General features: G+C 40.2%; 1 protein-coding gene across 1 annotated transcript; it reads right to left on the reverse strand.

Annotated features, from left to right (window-relative positions):
* Positions 1-18,135: 18,135 nt before the first annotated feature.
* Positions 18,136-18,954, reverse strand: LOC121395122 (leucine-rich repeat protein soc-2 homolog). The gene has a single exon (XM_041567706.1). The coding sequence runs from the start codon at positions 18,952-18,954 to the stop codon at positions 18,136-18,138; it is 819 nt and encodes a 272-aa protein (XP_041423640.1).
* Positions 18,955-22,671: the final 3,717 nt, after the last annotated feature.

The raw sequence follows: 22,671 nt of genomic DNA on the forward strand, positions 1-22,671 counted from the left end.
AGCGCAAAGAATATTTCCGGGCCATGGCTCCAGCCCTACTTTCAACAATAAAAATACCTTAGAATGTATCAAGTTTCTTATTAACGATTTTGTTTTATTTAATGACAACTATTTCACCATAACCAGCTCTTTGCAGAATACAGTAAAGGATTTTTAAATTAGTAAAATGGTTTTGTTTAACAAAATTAAAAAATTGTATATTGTAGTTTGTGGCTCCCATTTTTACTAATGCTCCCTTATTGTACAGGTATAGGATCCATTATCTGGAAACCCGTTATCCAGAAAACTCAGAATTAAAGGGATCCTGTCATTGGAAAACATGTTTTTTTCAAACCACATCAGTTAATAGTGCTACTCCAGCAGAATTCTGCACTGAAATCCATTTCTCAAAAGAGCAAACAGATTTTTTTATATTCAATTTTGAAATCTGACATGGGGCTAGACATACTGTCAATTTCCCAGCTGCCCCTGGTCATGTGACTTGTGCCTGCACTTTAGGAGAGAACTGCTTTCTGGCAGGCTGTTGTTTTTCCTTCTCAATGTAACTGAATATGTCTCAGTGGGACATGGGTTTTTACTATTGAGTGTTGTTCTTAGATCTACCAGGCAGCTGTTATCTTGTGTTAGGGAGCTGCTATCTGGTTACCTTCCCATTGTTCTTTTGTTTGGCTGCTGGGGGTGGGGGGAAAGGGAGGGGGTGATATCACAACTTGAAGTACAGCAGTAAAGAGTAATTGAAGTTTATCAGAGCACAAGTCACATGACTTGGGGCAGCTGGGAAATTGACAATAATGTCTAGTCCCATGCCAAATTTCAAAATTGAAAATAAAAAAATCTGTTTGTTCTTTTGTTAAATGGATTTCAGTGCAGAATTCTGCTGGAGCAGCACTATTACCTGATTCATTTTTAAAAAAATGTTTTTTCCCATGACAGTATCCCTTTAAGGAAAGGCCATCTCCCATAGACGTTCTTTTATCCAGATAATTTTTTTAAATGATTTCCTTTTTCTCTGTAATAATAAAACAGAACCTTGTACTTGATCCCAACTAAGATATAATATAAACCAGCCTAATCTGGTTACAGGTTTTCCGTTAGCCATAAAACCCCCTGCTCTGAACTCACTTACAACTAGGGTTGCCACCTTTTCTGGAAAAAAATACCGGCCTTCCTATATATTTATCTTTTTTCCCTATTAATAACATTGTGATCAGTCATCATTTTTACCGGCCAGGCCGGTAAAATACCGGCCAGGTGGCAACCCTACTTACAACCCATTATAGGTCATTCTTGCTCTTGCTTCCCTGGCCATCTTTCATGTGTGAATTCTTGGTTTTGACCCAAGCTTGTTCCTGCCCTTGAGTTTGCCTCACAATTCTTCTGTTGTTTTCTGTTACTGATCCACTTGCCTGACTATGTCTAGTTCTGTCCTTACTGGCTCCTTCCTTGTAGTACAGTTTGAATCCCTTACCTGCTCTTGTAGTTTCTGGATTCTCATGAGGTAAGACCTGGAAACACCCGTGTAGCTGAGGGCGAGGTCCAAGGCCAAGGGTGGATGTTATAGACAGTAGAGCATGCCTAGACTGTGCCTACACATTGGTTTTGCTATTTGTGACATTATTGAAGGCTTATAAGGCCAATAAGGAAATCATGTCAGGACTACAAGGCCAATAAGGGCATCATTACATGACTATAAAGCCAATAAAGACATTATTGCAGACTTATACAAGACCAATAAGGACATCATTTCAGACCTACAAGGCCAGTAAGACATCATTGCAAAATTATAAAGCCAGTAAGGACAATATTGCAGACCTTTAAGGCCAGAAAGGACATCATTTTAGGTCTATGAGGTCAATCAGGCCAATAAGGACATTATCACAGACCCTCAGCTGAAGAGGAAGATAAATATATTTTATGCCCAACTTTAGGTTGAAGAATATAACAAGTTAAAAATCCCTGTTCTCCCTTCACAGAACCTTCAGTACCTCAATTGTTTCTTTGCTTTTTTTGTAATGTAATCACCAAAGTAAGAGTGAAACAGTAGCCAAACTGAACATTATGTGCAAATGAAGAGTAATAAATCCTTTAAGGAACAAGATCTGCAGCTTCATCCAAATGATGGCATCAACCCAATCCTACAGAGAAATATTCTTATTGGAGAGATCAATCTTATCTTAAATCATTGTCTGATATATTTGTTCTTCTTTTAAATTACATGACATATTAAAAAGATGTTAATTTCCACTGTTACATCTCAAAATGTTCTGTTCTCTACCTTTTCTTATTTCACCAGTAAATTCATTGTAAACAGCCGAGATGAGAAGCAACTGAGCTTGTTTACAAGATTCCTTGGTTTACCGTTTTCTCCTTTTGAATATTTAGCCGAGACAAGGCAGGTAGGTCATTACAGTAATTTGTTTGGCAATTTCTATTGGTATTGACTTGTTGTTTTATTGACCCCGTTCCAGTTGAATCAGTAGCTACGTTTCCACAGTCGTTGGCAAGACTGATACCAAGTGTGCTGCATGGGGGTCGCTGACGTGATCTGGTCATACTAAATGGAAGAGATACTAATAAAATGAAATACTTAACTGCTCAACATTACCCTCATTGCTCCTCATTCCTCAAATGTTCTCTATACCAACGAACTATACCAACTTCATTCTGCTAATGAAAATGTAAATACTCAACATCCATAATAACGTTTTCCCTAGAAACAAGTGCTCCATTGATTTATTAGTCACTTGCAGGGATATAATTATCAAGACAAGAAGATCAGTACCAGGGCACGATTTTTCAAATGGAAACATTCCTTAGGAATCGATGGCACATTCTCAGCTGATACAAAAGGAACCTCACGGCATTGATTCAGCTGAACTGGAAAAATATGGCCCATACTCATAATTCATAATTTACAGTAGGGGGTACATTATCCCTTATAATACATGAGTGATACTCAGAGTTCCCTGTATAACTCAGCCTGCAGCCTTGTGCCTTTATATGGTCACAGAACAACCCCTCAGTCACTTCTAATATCCTTATCATTTACAGTAGGGGGTACATAATCCCTTATAATACATGAGTGATACTCAGAGTTCCCTGTATAACTCAGCCTGCAGCCTTGTGCCTTTATATGGTCACAGAACAACCCCTTAGTGACTTCTTATATCCTTATCATTTACAGTAGGGGGTACATTATCCCTTATAATACATGAGTGATACTCAGCGTTCCCTGTATAACTCAGCCTGCAGCCTTGTGCCTTTATATGGTCACAGAACAACCCCTCAGTGACTTCTTATATCCTTATCATTTACAGTAGGGGGTACATTATGCCTTATAATACATGAGTGATACTCAGAGTTCCCTGTATAACTCAGCCTGCAGCCTTGTGCCTTTATATGGTCACAGAACAACCCCTCAGTGACTTCTTATATCCTTATCATTTACAGTAGGGGGTACATTATGCCTTATAATACATGAGTGATACTCAGAGTTCCCTGTATAACTCAGCCTCCAGCCTTGTGCCTTTATATGGTCACAGAACAACCCCTTAGTGACTTCTTATATCCTTATCATTTACAGTAGGGGGTACATTATGCCTTAAAATACATGAGTGATACTCAGAGTTCCCTGTATAACTCAGCCTGCAGCCTTGTGCCTTTATATGGTCACAGAACAACCCCTCAGTGACTTCTAATATCCTTATCATTTACAATAGGGGGTACATTATCCCTTATAATACATGAGTGATACTCAGTGTTCCCTGTATAACTCAGCCTGCAGCCTTGTGCCTTTATATAGTCACAGAACAACCCCTCAGTGACTTCTAATATCCTTATTTACAGTAGGGGGTACATTATCCCTTATAATACATGAGTGATACTCAGAGTTCCCTGTATAACTCAGCCTGCAGCCTTGTGCCTTTATATGGTCACATGAACAACCCCTCAGTGACTTCTTATATCCTTATCATTTACAGTAGGGGGTACATTATCCCTTATAATACATGAGTGATACTCAGAGTTCTCTGTATAACTCAGCCTGCAGCCTTGTGCCTTTATATGGTCACAGAACAACCCCTCAGTGACTTCTAATATCCTTATCATTTACAGTAGGGGGTACATTATCCCTTATAATACATGAGTGATACTCAGAGTTCCCTGTATAACTCAGCCTGCAGCCTTGTGCCTTTATATGGTCACAGAACAACCCCTCAGTGACTTTGCAGTAGGTGGTACATTATCCCATATAATACAAGAATGATGTTCTGGAAATGTCTTTCCCTAAATGCTTTAATATCGCACTGCTACGGTGAGATGTGCATTGCGCACACACATATTCACAAATGAGATGGGTGTGACCACTGTGCATGGTCGTTGTGCACCAATATATCATAGACAGTAATTTGATAGAATTGGTGCATAAATATCCTCATTTAAAAAGCTCTTAAACATGTGTAATTATTGTTCAGCTTTATAAATAATTATCAGTATATAATACACAAATGCCACGACTATTCTGAAAATGATATCCTTTTAAATGGCTCTTAGTGATGTCATCAGTTATAAATGGAGCTTAGTGATGTCATTTTTGTCACATGACTCACTAAAACTTGTGTATTATAATAAATAAAGTTCCCCTTGTTGGAAAATATGAGGATATTAGAAGTTACCTCGGAGTTCAATGACCTGTCGGCCTCGTGCTTTTATACGGTCGTAGAACTCCTCTGTGACTTATAATATCCTTATATTTTACAATAGGGGTTACTTTATTCACTATATAATTGCCTGTGATACCACAATGCTGCCTGATTACAAAAGGCAATAAATAATCAGATTCCAGAGCATTAAATGAATTTACACTATGCAAGTTGCTAAGAAACTGCAGTTGTCCTCTCCTCGCCACACAAACAGAAGGTCATGTCAGTCCCATTATAATTCAGTGTCATGTAAAATCTGCATTTCTTGTCATTTCAGGCTGCTCTTTGTGTTTGAATATATTCTGCATATAAATTCCATATCATCATCATTTAATTAACAGAACGAAAGCAGAAACCGTGAAACCCCCGGCTATTTCCTGCGCTTATGAATCATATGAATTACTAAGGCATTGTCCTTCTCAGAAGAAACGATAAAGTAAATAGTTGAAGACCCAGCACATACTATGGGACCTGACATTTTTTATTTAAGTCTTCAACATAAAAACATTTAAAGGAATTTTGTCCTTATACTCATTTACAATGATATTGTAATCTCAATGACTGATTTTACCAGTGCTTCCCTATCTCTGTAGACAATCTTTTTGGATTCCTCAACTGTGCTCTACAATCTTTTTATTTTATTTAATTAGGGGTCCCCAAACTTTTTTACCCATGAGCCATATTCAAATATAAATAGAGTTGGGGAGCAACACAAATAAGGGCTGTGATTGGTTTTTATACAACCAAAACTTGACTCCACAGCAGGAAAAAAGATTAGGCACGTGATTTGAGGCCACTGGGAGAAACATCCAAGGGGTTTGTTGGGGATCAATGATTTAGACTGTACGTTTTATGGGAAATGTACTTTTTGTTTATTGATTTGTTGATTCAGCATCTGGACTCCCAAGACACAAACCTTACACAACTTTTTGCCATTGGCAAAGATTCGGCATTACTGGCTGTTAATGGTCCTCAATGGTCCTTTCTTCAAAACCACTTTCTATTTTGAACACCACCAACTTTAGATGCAGAATAACTATACATTATACTGGTGTAGGAGTGTAAGGTTTCCCTATACCCCAGGACACGTGTTAGCCAGCTAGGCTGGGACCTTTTTCCCATAGGGGAGGGGGAGTTGTTCCCCAGGGGTTATAAAAACTGATGTTGTCTCTTTCCAGTACACCCTTTGGAAGTCGGGTGCTGCTGCTAGGGCCTGAAGTGGAGATAGGCCTCAGTACAGGAGTAAATGAGTGTCAGGTCAGAAACTGTAATAGATCACTATATGACTGACAGATAGGTTCAGGAAAGTTAGTGAGCAGCTACGGCTCCAACGAGGAGTTTAGTGAAGGTTTATCACCCTGTGGTGACAAGGCCGCCAGGTTAGGGACTCAAGTCATTAAGCTCAGGGATAGAGAGATCCTTGGAGTGTAGAACCAGCTGTGAGATTCACCTTCACTGGGGATTGTGCACCAAAGGCAGGAAAGGTGTACCGTATCTGAGCATACATCGTGAATGACTATTGAGAAGTATACAGTACCATCAGTTCAATAAATGTTCTGTTGTTTTAAAAAAACACTGGCGCCCAAAGTTTATTTGATCAAGAGTGAATACTGTGTGTGCTAATACCTAGTGGTAATTCCTTCCTCCATACCATAAGCGGGGCCCCCCCCTGAAGATAAAGATTCTAATTATATTGTGTCTACTGGGAGTTGCTGGGAGTTTGACCCCTTGCCTGGGTACTGAAACCAGTGGATAGTAAACAAAGTGGAGGTTCAGGAAGACCCTGACCCATCCACCTGTTACACTGGATCCACTTGGGGTGTTACATCTTTTACATGGGGCTTATCAGCAGTTGGGTGAGAGTGAAAGGGGGAGGGGCCATGATGTAAAGGGGCAGAGCAGTGAGACAAAGGGACAGAGTGATGACAATAGTGTCAGAGCAATGACTTAATGGGCATAAGAATAGGGCTACCTGGACAAGAGTAAGTGGAGGGAGGTAAGCTTTGACTGGTTTAGGCAGGCCAGAGGGAGTAAGGGGTTGGATAGGAGTAGAAAGGGGTAGGGCTTACCAGGTAGGGAGAAGCAGCTTGAACCAGTATTCCTCCAATCCTGGGTGGTAAGGTTGAGTGAGGTCATTCACTCCTACTTGCCCATCCAGATGTAGCACATTTGGGTGGCAAGCGTGGAGGTGGGCCATTCACTCGGTGGAGTTATTGGTTAAGCAAGAATTCCCATTGGGTTGATGTAATTCTACAGTTAATGTTTACATTGATATGGTTAATAAAGCTGTGGCCATTTAAACTCCATCCTGGGCTCCAAATGTCATCATTGTAATCTTTAGGTTATATACTGGGTTAAGGAGAAAGGGTAAGACCAGTGGCCTCTGCCTAGGTCAAAGGGGTTAGGTTTGGTGGATTGTTGGTTTTAGTAGGTGCACCAGGAGCACAACCAAAGATTATTACCAATTTTTGCTTTGTTAATTTGTAATTCCATTCCCTATGCAGACAGCCACTTAGCCTTAGTTTCACTTGTATGTGGGTTGGATTTTTTTATAAAATAATATCATAACAAGAGACATTTTGAAGATCTTGAGCATGTTAAGGACCATAATTATCTCTTTGAGGCCCAGATACAGCCTGTGAACTTCCCATTGTACAACCGTGCTTTACAGAAAGTACATACTGTCACCCTACATGAAGTTATCTCATTTGGGAAGCACTAGCCCATATCTACTATTGTGAATGTCAACTCAAGTGTCACTCCTATCTACTGCCTTGTACCCCTCCAGATGCATTGGTAACACAATGTACAGTACAAGTATATTCACCACAATCACTAGTATTCAAATAGTGACTGACAAATGCAGCATTTTCCCAGTTTAGCTATTAACGCTATTTTCTAAACAGAAAAAAAGTATCGGAATAGATCCCGTTTTTGGAGAGCAATTCTGCAGCAGATATAAAGTTCAGTAGAAAGCGACACAGAAAAGGGCTCATTAGAATAAACGTGTGCCTAGTGAATGGAAATGAAACACAGAAGGTTGTTTATATTACGGCGTTTACCTTAATTTGCATTAAACAAGGCTAGAGCACTGATGCAAACGTTACAAAGTCACCGGGAAATGAAAGTGTTCTGATGAGGACAGAAAGCATTTATTTCTATATGGGACAATTGCTGCTTCATTAGCCAATAAGTATTATATTACATTAAGAACAACAGGAGATGAGCAGTTATAATGTGTTACATACTAAAACTTGCTTCGTATTAAAATAGTGATGTTTAATGACCAATTAAACAAAACAATCACTTACAATTTATTAAAAAATTACAAATCTACATTCAAATGAAAGTTCTTTTCTAGTGATGGGCAATTCCTGTGTTTCACCGCCTGCTGATGTTTTCACGAATATTATCAAAATTATTCGGACGCCCATTGACTTTAATGCATTTGGACAAAATTGTCGCACGTATAAAAATTGTTGCTCGCATCAAACATTGTTTTTGACGACCCATTTTTGAAGCCCAATGCGCTTTGCAAATTTTCGCAAATTATTTGGGGAAAGCGAAACGGGGGCAATTCGCCCATCACTATCCTTTTCTTCTAGTCTAAAGGGGAGGCCTCTGGTACGGTGATCCACTTTATGGGTAAAAAGGTCCCCTGCTATTTGTCTATAATGTCCTCTAATGTACTTGTAAAGTCTAATCATGTCCCCTCACAAGCGCCTTTTTTCCAGAGAAAACAACCCCAACCTTGTCAGTCTCCCCTCATAATTTAACTCTTCCCTCCCTCTAACCAGTTTAATTGCACTTAGTCTCTGCACTCTCTCCAGCTCATTTATATCCCTCTTAAAGGATAAGTAAACCTTCAAAATAAATTTATGTAAAATGGATAAGAGTGCTTGTCTAAGAAATTTTGCAATGTTCATTCATTATATACTTTGTTTTTATTCCAAGATATTAAGAGATACATGTACTGTTAATATGAATGAATTGTGTTACAACAGCGCCACCTGCTGGTCAGTTTCCCACCAGTCTGACCAGCAAGTAGTCAAGGAAGTTGTCAGGAGAAAGAAAGAGGCTGCTCTGATGTTCTTCTGTTTAGGAAAGATGTGAGAAAGGTTTCTAATTTTATTATTATTATAATAATTATTGACTACTTGGTGGTCAGACTGGTGGGAAACTGACCAGCAGGTGGCGCTGTTGGAACAAAATTCATTCATATTAACAGTACATGTATACCTTAATATCTTGGGATAAAAACGAAATAATTAATGAATGTATATTGCAAAATTTCTTAGAATAGCCCCCTCATCCATTTTACATTCATTTATTTTGAAGGTTTACTTATCCTTTAAGGACTGGAGTCCAAAACTGCCCCCATACTCCAGATGAGGCCTCACCAGGGACCTATAAAGAGACATAATTATGTTTTCATCCCTTGAGTTAATGCCTTTTTTTATACAAGACAGAATTGTATTTGCTTTAGTGGCCACAGAATGACACAGCCTCATTTTTCAGTTTGCTGCCCAGTTTTCAAATTCATGGAAAACGTCATTAAATTGTAACTAGTGATGGTCGAATAAATTAGCCAGGCACAAATTCACAGTGAATTTCCGCTTTTCGCTGCCACCAAATAAATTCATGAAACTGCTGAGAAAATTTGCCAGTGCATAAAATTTTGAACGTGCGTCAAAATTCGCGTTTCACAATTTTTTTGCTGTTTTTTCGGCAAACTAAAAATGGGACAAATTCACCTATAACTAATTGCTACTAGATACACTACAACACAATATGTACCCTAGAAAGTAAAAGAGAAAATGTTTTGGTCCCATCGTTCTATAGTGGACTGCAGCAGTGGCTTTGTAGGTTGAAGGCCACGAGGCTGGGATTTATTAACAATTCTTATTTGCTCTCCTAGATACTCCTAGAAGTCCACCTTAAAGGTCAACTAGGGTCAGTCTTATTTGCTGTTCTATAATATGATGTGGCTGAAAGGATGGTACTGTAGCCTATTTATTAGCTATGGTTCAGTTGCCTAACTATATTTTCAAATGGAATGGCTTGAATCTAAAACCATTGGCTTAGAAGCAGCACTGAAGGCCAAGTTCTGGTCAACTGTAAAGCAAACAGGACCCATAAAACGGCTGATGTTTTATGATGATGTAATGTTTGCACCAAGTCTTGTAGCCTATAAAAGTGACATGCAAACACTGTATGTTGAGGGCCTGGTGCAAACTTTGCACTTTATCCGCATCCTCATACATATGCCATGAGACTATAGGCTTGGGTGGGAATGATAAGCACATTCCATGGTGGTAAAAAATTGACAGCAATGCTCTTGTTCAGTTCATTGGTCCCGTTTTTTATGGAATCATTCTGCCTGTGGTAGGTATAACTTCCCTTTCTATACCTGCATCAACCTTTGCCAGCTCAGAACTTGCCTGAACACTGGACCTTGCTTTACTAACCCTTACTGTGCTGAGACTTATATTTTCTCTCTACCTTGCCTTGGTTTTATTCTACCAACTTGAGTTAAACCAACCCTTCTTGTTCCTGTTTCTGCCATTGTGTTTCTTATGCTGAATACAAGCTTCAGTCTGCTGTTTACCTCCTGCCTGTGTGTCTTTTTCCCATCCAGCCTCCTCCTAGACCACTTTTGTCAGCCAGCCTCCTCCTAGACCACTTTTCCCAGTCAGCCTTTTCCTAGGCCACTTTTCCCAGCCAGTCTCCTCCTAGGTCACTTTCCCCATTCAGCCTTCTGCTAGGCCACTTTTCTCAGTCAGCCTCCTCCTCTTCCACTTTTCCAAGCCAGCCTTTTCCTAGGCCACTTTTTCAAGCCAGCCTCCTCCTAGCCTACTTTTCCAAGCAAGCCTCCTCCTAGGCTACTTTTGCCTGCCTTCTCCTAGGCTACTTTTCCCAGCCAGCCTCCTCCTAGGCTACTTTTGCCAGCCTCCTCCTAGGCAACTTTTCCAAGCCAGTCTTCACATAGGCCACTTTTCCCAGTCAGCCTCCTCCTAGGTTACTTTTCCAAGCCAGTCTTCTCATAGGCCATTTTCCCAGCCAGCCTCCTCCTCCTAGGCCACTTTTTAAAGCCGATCTTCTAGTAGGCCACTTTTCCCAGACAGCCTCCTCCTAAGCCACCTTTCCCAGCCAGTCTCCTCCTAGGTTACTTTTCCAAGCCAGTCTTCTCATAGGCCACTTTTCCCAGCCAGACTCCTCCTAGGCCACCTTTCCAAGCCAGTCTTCTCATAGGCCACTTTTCCCAGCCAGCCTCCTCCTAGGTCACTTTTCCTAGCCAGCCTCCTCCTAGGTTACTTTTGCCAGCCTTCTCCTAGGCCACTTGTCCCAGCCAGCCTCCTCCTATGCTACTTTTGCCAGCCTTCTCCTAGGTCATTTTTCTAAAAAAAAATAGTCCCCTGAGATTCCATTGTGCCCCACTCATTGTGAAAGTTGGTATAATTACCAAGATATTGTTGAAGATGCTGGTCTTGCGACAGAGTGCATTTTTGGCTCCAACACATATTACCTATATATATATATATATATATATATATATATATATATATATATATATATATATATATATATATATATATATATATATATATATATATATATATATATATATATATATATACTGTGTATATGTATGCATTCTTACTTCAAACATGATAAAACCTAATAATATGGAGGAAGTTCATTTTCACAGACTTCCATTATCCACAAGATGATTTTTTATAAAAATGATGGTTTAAATGCCTTCTGAAATTGAGTTTAACCTGCAGTTCAGGTTATTCATGTTCATGTATTCTGAGTCAGGTGTCTGTTCCATAAGAGAACTGTGAGTAATCCACTTTGCCTTTTGTCTGCCATGTTGCTAGCTGTATATTGACTACAGACAGAAAATCCATAAAGGCAATTACTATCTATTCCATGTCCCTTACAGTTTATTGAACGACTCTATTCACTGTTTTTGGTGCCAGGTATTTGTGCTGCACAGAAAATATGTAAGAATTGGCAAATGTATTCTGCTGAGTCTTTCTGCCTTTTCTTTGAATAGCCCTAGTGTCATTAACATCCAGAAACCTCTGTTAAATGGGAAGAAGTGCAAGAAAAATCATTATCACTAACATTTATTTTATTTTATTATGTTACTGAAATGGAAGTCAAATCTTCTCGATGGCATATAAAGGTAGAAGCCCAAACAGATAGTTGATGTTTTTGTTTTAATACAATTCACATGGAGCACCTCCTCAATGGGGCACCTTCCAGCTATAAACACTTGTAACATTTGAGCTGTATTAGGTAATGTCCAGCTAAAGACAATATAGCTTGGATTACATTGGATTCTAACCCATGGGTCTTTGCTATGTGGAAGGTATGAAGGGGAGGGGTATCTGAACTACAAAATACTGAGGGTACTGTGCTTAAAGGATAAGTAAACCTTTAAAATAAGTGAATTTCAAATTGATGACGATGCTATTCTAAGTAATTTTTATTATCATTTATGCAGCCCTAATTTGGTTACTGTCTCTTTAAATAGCAATTAACCCTTGCCAATCCAGAGCCCTGAGTCCCTCTTGTTTCACTAGGAAAAATAAAACACGCAAGTTTGCAATGAAACAAATATAAACTTTATATAAAACAGTAGTGAAAAACTTCTATCTAATACAATCTAATACACAATGCACTCCTGCACTGGGGACACGTGGGACCGACCTATCTCACTATTAGGTACATGACTGTTTCTCCAACACAGTCCTTTCTATCAAGTCCCAATCCTCTGGAAGGGGTTAATAACCATACAGTTTAGTTTGAATAAAATGTCCCTTCCCCAGAGCTCTTATACCCCAGGTAGCACTACCTTTTCTAAAAGTACCTCTCCCTTTGGAACTTATCAGCCGCTCCCACGTAGCAGGTAAATGCTCAAGACCTGTCTTCAAATTGGGGCTCCACACTTGCCAGTATCCTCCCTTAGGTGGCTCACTCACCGGGGTGCTCTCAGAGGCTGTCACACTGGAGATTACAGGCAGTTTGGCGGCAGGATCAATCTCACCAGTGGCACCTTTCTCCTCCTGAGTCTCTAGCAGCTTGGAAGGGAACAGGATTGGCTCTCTCTGCACCTCTACAGATGCAACAGCTTGGACAGTTTCACAAGAACTGGTTCTGGCTGGATGTTGCAGCATACAACCCCTGTTAAGCTCTGTTGGAGGCCCTGAACAAATGGCTCCAAAGTCAGGCACTGACTCTCCCAAGGATGCATTGGGGAGCCCAGCCAATTGGATGGCTCTCCAGCCTATAACTGGGCTGGATGATGTCACAGACAGAAAAACAGGTTAAAGACTTCTCTGATCCCTCTACATTTACATTCATTTTCTTTTATTCCAAGATATTAAGGTATACATGTACTGTTAATATGAATGAATTTTGTTCCAACAGCGCCACCTGCTGGTCAGTTTCCCACCAGTCTGACCAGCAAGTAGTCAAGGAAGTTGTCAGGAGAAAGAAAGAGGCTGCTCTGATGTGAGAAAGGTTTCTAATTTTCTTCCTAAGCAAAAGAACGTCAGAGCAGCCTCTTTCTTTCTGTGTTCTGTGTTGGCTTGGGGGACAGGATGCAATTGGTGGAGGGTGGGCTTTCTGACTAGGACTTGGGAGGGGAGGGGGTGGCATCTGTGCATACGGCTAAACCGGCCCACCTGAAGATTGTTTTGTTGGGGGGGCAGGAAAACTGTAGTTATGCCACTGAAAGTGCTATTACATGGAATAACCTGTCACTGACTAAAGCCTCGTTCACGTGGTCCCTGTTCCACGACTTTTACTAAAGGGGTAATCCTTTTAGGGCAGCACAGGTTTATTGTGCCTTGTTGAGCGCATTCGCAGCGTTGAACCGACGTGACACGACTGTCGGATGCAGATGCCAGTGGTGTCGCGGCAGATCAACACTGCAACACCATCTGACAATGCATTCACTTAGCTTTCTGTCGCATCCGACGTGACGTGACGCGGAAATCGTCCATGTAGTCCTACCCTTAAACACCTCTTGGCTGTTCAGCCCAAACCTGTAGCTGCTTAACCCTCTGGTGTTTCTTAAAGGGTTCACTATTAACTGGATGGCTCAGAACCTAAAGACACATGTATACACAGATATATATACATATCTGCCATCTACAATATATCCCCTCCAGCTTGTACAATATATATATATATATAGATAGAGAGTGAGAGAGAGTTACAGTATGGGAATATGCCAAGAAAGCACTTAAAGTAAAGAGCATTTACCGCACTCTCTTAGGGTTATTCACTTATCCAAGTTCCCGATAAAATCAATCAGTCGGATTATTATCACCTATTTCAGCTGTATAACATAATAAGGGAGATTTTCATCAAATAAAATGTTTTGTGTTGAATACTAACGTTATTAGGAAATCTTTAATACTTCTTTTAGGAGCAGGTTCGAATGGTAAATTCAAATTCGAATTTTCAACATTTTTTTTTTTGGGTCGAAACTCTGAATTTAAAACCACCAACTCAAATTTGAATTTGAATGTGAGATTTATCACAACTCAACCCTGAAAGCAATTCTAATTCGACAATTCTCCGCCTAAAACCTGCCGAGTTTATGTAGAAGTCACTGTCAGAGGTCCCTTGAACTATTTGAAGATGTTAATAGTAGTGATAAGCCAAATTTTTTCCAAGTTTCTCTTTGAAAATGATGCTCCATGGGAGACAAAAAATAACATACTGTTCACATTGTGAATAAAATTGAATTTATTAGAGAAAAATTCACAAAGACGCACAAATCCTAATTTTAAATCACCAACTCGAATTTGAATTTGAATATGAGATTTATCACATTTCAACCATGGAAACAGTTATAATTCCACTATTCGCCCCCTAAAACCTGCCGAGTTCAGTTACAAGTCAATGGCAGAGGTTCCTGCCTTCCTGACATTCAAGTTATTTTTCAGAGGAAAACTCGATTCTAATTCAATTAGAATTTTCGGGTCATTTGTATTCGATATATAAGATGTTTGAGTTTTTTCATAAATAACCTCCCATTTGGGTTGTGAGTAAATTTGAATTCATTGGAGTTTAAACAAATTCACATAAAAATTATTTTAATTCCAAATATTAAGAGATACATGTACTGTTAATATGAATGAATTGTGTTACAACAGCGCCACCTGCTGGTCAGTTTCCCACCAGTCTGACCAGCAAGTAGTCAAGGAAGTTGTCAGGAGAAAGAAAGAGGCTGATGTTCTTCTGCTTAGGAATAAAATTAGAAACCTTTCTCACATCTTTCCTAAGCAGAAGAACATCAGCCTCTTTAAAAAAAAAATACACTTGCTGGTTCAGGAATTAACGTTTATATTGTAGAGTGAATTATTTGCAGTCTAAACAGTGTTATTTAGAAATAAAAAATACATCATAAAAATCATGACAGAATCCCATTAAGTCTACTAGAAAATCATATAAACATGAAATAAACCCAATAGGCTGGCTTTGCCTCCAATAAGGATTAATTATATTTTAGTTGGGATCAAGTACAAGCAACAGTTTTATTATTACACAGAAAAAGGAAATCATTTTAAAAAATTTCGATTATTTTATGGAAGACAGCCTTTCAGTAATTCAGAGCTTTCTGAATAACAGGTTTCCGGATAATGGATCCCATGCCAGTAATACTTGTACGCGGTTAACTCGGCTAATCTGGAGACCCTGAAGTACAATATGCTGAACAAACATCTGACATGAGAATCATTTCAGTTAATTTATTTGTGAAGGTTCAGCAAAAACTTGTACGAAAAAAAAAAAGGCAAAAATGTCTCTGTCATTAGAAATCTCTCAATGGCTTCCTGCAAGTCATTTAAAATTCCTTCCTGGATGATAAATTGCATTTGGCCTTATTTTACAGCTGAATGACAGAATTCCGGGCAAAGAGCCAGGCAGGTGCGGTGCCAAACCACCTATTCCTAAAGCCCAACATGTACAAAATACATTCTGCCTTAACTCTACAAGAACAAAGAAAGATCAATGGTTGGTTTACAGGACTTTTAAGCTTCAAATGATTGGAGTCATTGGGCCGAGAGGCAATATTCTTGATTGGGAACATATTTATTTAGACCAGTTTATATTTGTCTTAATGCCATATTAAAGTTGTATTCTTTGAATCACTCTTCGTAGCAAAGGGATGTTGTGTCAATTTTTGCGAGAACCAGCTCTTACAGTAAGTGTCTCTTAAGAACTAACCATTACCTAGCACAGGGGTTCCCAAAGTGTGCCAGTTTCCCAAGAGCACCTGTCTATCTTACTCCCCTTCCTTCCCTCTGTCACCCACCCCTCTGTTGTTCTCCCCTCCCTCCTGCCACCCTCCCCTCCGTCACTCTCTCCCCACCCGCCCTTCCCCTCTGTTGCTCTCCCCTGCTCCACTCCCCCCCTCCCCTCCTCCATTCCTCCCCCTCTCCTCCAACCCTTCCCTCCCCTCCTCCCCTCCTCACCTCCCCTCCCTACAACTTTTTTCTATCTGCCAAACATACCATATTCTCCCCTCCTCCCCTCCCTCCCACCCTCCCCTCCTCCCTTCCTCCCCTCACACCTTTATTCTATCTGACAAACATACCATATTGATGGTGCAGATGACCCACCTCTCAGCATCTGAGGATTCAGGAGCCTCCCCCAAACAAAGTGTTTGCACTGGATATCTTTCTATAAAAGATTTTAACATAAGGCATATAATTTCCTATTGAAATGTTGGTGCGCCTGCCTCTTCTCTTTTCTAGATGACCATTCTAGCAATCTGCTCTTATTTCAATAAGACACACCAGATGTCCAAAAAGTCTGCAATCGCCAGTGAAAACCCACAAGTTCACCCGCTTGCAATCATAAATAGCTAGATACAGACTAAAATACTAACATAAGACAGATGCACAAATAGATAGAGAGATATAGAAAGCCCATAAATACATAGATAAGGATAGAGCAGTTCATGTTGTTCTAGTAAAGAAGAAAATTATATGTCAAATTTGGTGTTTACATTATTTACAATGCAAATATAGCATTTACATTACTCTACATTATAAACACAGCTTGCTTTTTAAAAAACATCATCAACAACATTAGGCAAATTGTGTTATTCTCAGTGGAATAACCGATTGGAAAACATCAGTTAATTAACCCAACACAAGAAGAAGCAGAAGGAAAGGTACATTGATATTTATATGTGTACATATAGATGCCAGAAGTCCTGCTCACTCTTCTTCCTCTATTTGCACAAATTTATATTCAGCCAACAGTACCCTACAGGCATTCAACCAACAGTACCCTACAGATATTCAGCCAACAGTACCCTACAGACAGACATTCAGCCAACAGTACCCTATAGGAATTCAGTCAACAGTACCCTACATGCATTCAACCAACAGTTACCTACAGGCATTTAATCAACAGTACCCTACATGCATTCAACCAACAGTACCCTACAGGCATTTGGTCAATAGTACCCTACAGGCATTCAGTCAACAGTACCCTACAGACATTCAGTCAACAGTACCATACAGGCATTTGGTCAACAGTACCCTACAGGCATTCAACCAACATTACCCTACAGGCATTCAGTCAACAGTACCCTACAGGCATTTGGTCAACAGTACCCTACAGGCATTTGGTCAACAGTACCCTACAGGCATTCAACCAACATTACCCTACAGGCATTCAGTCAACAGTACCCTACAGGCATTCAGTCAACAGTACCCTACAGGCATTCAACCAACAGTACCCTACAGGAATTCAGTCAACAGTACCCTACAGGCATTCAGTCAACAGTACCCTACAGGCATTCAAACAACAGTACACTACAGCACAGTACCCTACAGGCATTCAGTCAACAGTACCCTACAGTCATTCAGTCAACAGTACCCTACAGGCATTCAACCAACAGTACCCTACAGACATTCAGTCAACAATACCCTACAGGCATTCAACCAACAGTACCCTACAGGCATTCAACCAACAGTACCCTACATGCATTCAGTCAACAGTACCCTACAGGCATTCAGCTAACAGCACCTTACAGGCATGTGTGCTCCAGCAACTGTATATTGAACCAACCACAGTTTAATAACTTCCCAAACAGATCAGTAAAATTACTCGATGCTTTCTTATTGGTACCCATTGGTACTTATAAACTCTCATGTAGAAGCATCAAGTTAATGTCACCCCCCTGGACCCTTTTGGCTCAAAACTCCCATGTAAAAGTTTATGCAAGTTAGTTATAAAAAAAAATAAATAAAAGAAATGGCCATGGGGGATAACAAAACTTCTCCGAAGGCACCTCTTGCCATTTGTTACTTATATATCAGTCTAGTAACAGTAATAACAGCACATATCTATATTGGTTGTGATTTGCCATTAAGATGCTTAATTGAAGAACATGTGTTTATGAAATAACCCTGAAATCCACATTATAACAAGCATTGTTATGGTAAGAAGAGAAATATGCTTTGATTCGCTGAGGTCCCCCCATGCAAACCTCTATTGGTGGCTTGTTCAGTGGATTCCCATCTAAATCAAATGAGCAGTAATTGTCCCCCCAGTCCAGCAGCGCAAGATTCCCGAAACTGTCAGGCAGTTCTCGTATGTTATTGTTCCCCAGCCATAAACAACGTAATTTAGTCAGAGAGCAGAGCCCCTTCGGCAGTTTACTTATGCGGTTAAACAGCAATAATAATGTTTCCAGGTTTTTCAGGTGCTCGATGGTGGGTGGAATTATTTCTATTTTGTTATCGCTGATATCTAGAAATGTTAGGTTGGGACAATGGCAAATCACAGAGGGGAATATTGTGAAATTGTTATTAGCCAGGTGAATGCTCTGCAAATTTTGAAGCATCCCCAGTTCCAAAGGGAGGATGGACAGAGCATTGTTGCTGAGAACCAATCTCTTTAAATTCTTCAACATTCCGACCTCAGGGGGGATTTCTTGAAGGTTGTTGGAATCAATGTACAGGGCTGTTAAGTTCATTAGATGGCCGATCTCTTTGGGGACAAAGCCCATTTGATAGGAGAGGCAGCTCTCCCGTTCTGGACTCATTTTCAGTATTTGGGTGTCTTCAAAGTTAAATAGTTCCTCTGGCAGAGATGAGAGCTCTTTGCCTTCCACTTTCAGCTTTCTTTGTGCCTTTCCACTCTTACTCATTTCTGAGAGCAGTTTCCAGCAAGGTTTGTAGGGAAAAGATGGGCCAGACAGAGCTGCCTTCATTCTTCAATCTCTGCAGTGAAGATTGTTTCTCTCGGCAATGGAAAGAAAATAAAATCAGTTTAGAATGGGTTGCCTTAAGCTCAAGACCCTTGTCCTGCCTTGAGTGGAAGAGCTGGTTGGAGAACTATCTGCTGCAAGTGTTATAGTCCCAAACATGAAGAAGGATAATGCATGTCATACTCTGCTTCAGTTTGGCTCATGGTAGCATTTCAGTCGTTGCTTAGAGATATTATTAAGGCCTATCAATGAGCTGCCCTTCCCACTTTACTCTTGGGTGTGGCAGTTAAGTAATGCAGAACATTGCTGGGTCAATCACAATGGCTAATGCAGGATTATTCTCTTGTTTACTTTTACGTTTAGTCCTAACAAGTCATGGAGCATTTATTATGAGCTAACACAAAAGGGCTAATTTGCTGAAGGGAACTCAAGCCTCCAGTGTTTGTTTTAATAATCCATGTTTACATTTTAGCCTTCACTTGAAAATGGTTCTGAAGTGGTTTGAAAACTGTGCCAACCTGAATATACTGTGTGCTGTTGAGATATTGTTTCTTGCTGCTCTTGTTTGCTGTTAGATTAGTCTACTATTCTCATCTCTCCTACCTGACCTCATGCCAGTAATTCTATACATGTTGTGCCAATCTACTCACTGTTGTGCACGATTCTGTCTCATTATCATCAATTCATGGGGGCTCATCTACTTACTGTGACCCCAGACAGACGTGCACCTCAGAGAGCATTTCTATCCAGGATCTGGTTCTGCTCTGCATGTCGGTTAAAAAAATCTGGTGCAAAGAACATTGTTGTCAGACACAACCCAGTCCTGTCCTTACCACATGTGATAGGGTAGGTTGTGGTCCACATCTGCTGCCACTCCCTAGCTTGTTTGTCTGGATGCCATATAAGTTAAGGGATGGGTAAGGAGTGGGCCCTTTATGAATACAGTGCTGCCTAATGCAGGCAGAGCTCTATACATGGGCTGCACAGAGGTCTCTGTCCTCAGAAATGAAGCACAGATAACTTAGGCAATTCTTATACAAGCAAAGTTCAGAAAACACTGTGGATTGTGCCTTTTTTTGCACTTTGCACACTGCTTTTGATGTAGTAAATTAGTGGTCTGCGAGACTGGAAATAAATTGAAAGATTTCAAAGATTTGATACTGAATCTCAGAGTGGCCTTAAGGTGGGCATAGACACACATGTATTAGGGTACAAAACTATTTTTTCGTATGGTATTTGGTTTATGTATGGTGGGAGATGAGCTGACCGATATCAACAGACTTGGATACCGGTTGGCTCTTTAATTGGTCCAAGCAGAAATTTTGATCAGGCACCTTTGAAGGCACCCGGACATCAGCCATTGTTAGTGGTGAATTGTCAGATTCAGGTAGAATTCTATTGTTTCTATATGTATATCTGACGAGTCAGCTCTACACATGTGTATTGATATGAACAATCTTTCTTGGAAACATCTTTTTCAAGAAAGATCATAATTGCTACATCTATGGCCACCTTTACATGAACTGAAACCCCTTAACACCACCCAGCATTTCTCTACAGTTAGAGAGAAGCAGATTGCCTGATCAGGGCTCCCTTGCCCCCCCCCCACGTGGGTCTGCCACCCCCAATTGGTGTAATAAACAGTGTGCCATGTACACCACAAAGCAATATTTTTGCTGGACAGTGCTCCTGTAGAGGAAGAAAACTGTCCAGATGGAGCAATGGGTGGGGGAGTGTGCACTGAGCAGCAACAGGGGGTATTTCAATGAGTGAGCATGGGGGGACAAGCAAGGCACATGGGCAAGTAATATTGCCTTGGGCACCAATACCTCTTGGCCAGGAATGTGCTAAATGGCAGCTGTTATGTGGAGGCCCCTCTTGCACCTAAGTCTACTGCACTTTCAGCACAACTGGTACATTGGTGCAAGGATAAAGCGTTATGCTCTTTGCAACATCTTTTCCCTATGGAACCCACCGAGTTTAAGAGAACCACCCTACCCTGATAATAAAGCCAAACCTGCATCAGCTCCTGTAGGTAGGACTGACCAAACTCATCCTTTAAATATTTTATGTTGCCCTCTGATCGTGGAACAATCCTGTTGTGTCCCAACACCCTTAATTATAGATGCAAATAATGTTTAACAGGTTCCCTTATTATAAATGGGCATTATGATCAAAAGAAATGAAAGGCCTACAGTGCAACGGGCATGGCATCAATATTGAATGAATCCTGTGTAATTACAGCGCCCTGCCTGCATGTGGAATTTCCATTTACCAACAGCAATTACAAATAACATGCTTAACATCCAGTTCCCAATGAAAAGCAAAGAGCAGTTATGGCTTAAACAAATAAAATGTAGCTATGCCAGAGCATGTCAGAGGTCTCTGTGACATACAACCTATTTATTTCCAGTGCTTTGCCTTGTTTTTCCATACAGTCTCTGTAGCCTACATATATGCTTTGGTTTGTCTTACTATATTTGAATGTATGTCTTCGCCTATAGTCTACACTGTGGCCCAGGAAAAATAGTGCAGCAATCCATTACCAGCTATACACTGAGGTGCCTGGGAAATCTTGCATCAACCCCTGGGGATGGCTGTACCCTTGAGGTGAAGATTTTCCAGGTGAAAAAAGGGATTGCCCAATAAGGGGGCTGTAATTCATTATTTGGTAGGCCCTATGTGAACTGCCAGGTCAGAAATCCAAAAAAACCTGCTTTGAGCAACACCAAAGGGCTTGAAGAGCAACATGTTGCTCACAAGCCACTGGTTGGGGATCACTGGTATAGATAATGGTATATTTAGTTATATATGTGTATTGATCGGTTTGTATAGTGATGAGACAATCTGACCCATTTTGCTTTGTCGAAAATTAGCGAAACTGCAAAAAATCTCCAAAATGCATTGAAGTCTATGGGCGACAATCTTTTCTTTTTCTTCACCCATTAGAGTCTTTGGGCATCTTTTTAGTGGCGAAACATAGCAAAACCTGGCAAAACATTTCACTCATCACTACTGTATAGGCACGTGTATTTATATGTGCACTGGGGGTTCATTTGGAAGGGTTGAACTTGATGGATGTTGGTCTTCTTTCAATCCAAATATGTACCGGTAACAATGTTTAGACTAGGTTCCATTGTAAGGCATGTACCTGCATTATGTACCCAATGACTCTCCTTTCTTGAGTAAACTCTATATATGACCAAGTGTACAAAGAAATAATATATATATATATATATTCCATTGTCTTGATATTAGATAACATTAATTTGTATTAGCTGTAAGAGACTGGAGTTGTAGGCATGCCAAGATGCCTTATGAGTTAATTTGCTCTAGACCAGGGATCCCCAACCTTTTTTAACCATGAGCCACATTCAAATGTAAAAGAAGAAAGAAAATGTAAAAAAAAGTTGGAGAGTAACACAATCATGCCAACATGGGGGCGCCAATGATAAGCGGTGATACCTATGTTGACTGGCAGCCTACAAGAGGATCTGTTTGGCAGTACACCTGGTTTTCATGCAACCAAAACGTGTCTCCAAATCAGGAATTCAAAAATAAACGTTGAGGCCACCCGGGAGCAACATCCAAAGGGTTGGTGAGTAACATGTTGCTCTTGAGCCACTGGTCTAGACAATGGCACATTCATAGTTTATCCAATGTAGAGTCAAAAACATGTTGCCTACATATTCACACCCATGGAAAGTTAACTTGAATATA

The sequence above is a fragment of the Xenopus laevis genome, chromosome 6S, assembly GCF_017654675.1.
Source record: "Xenopus laevis strain J_2021 chromosome 6S, Xenopus_laevis_v10.1, whole genome shotgun sequence".
NCBI classification, from domain to species: Eukaryota; Metazoa; Chordata; class Amphibia; order Anura; family Pipidae; genus Xenopus; species Xenopus laevis.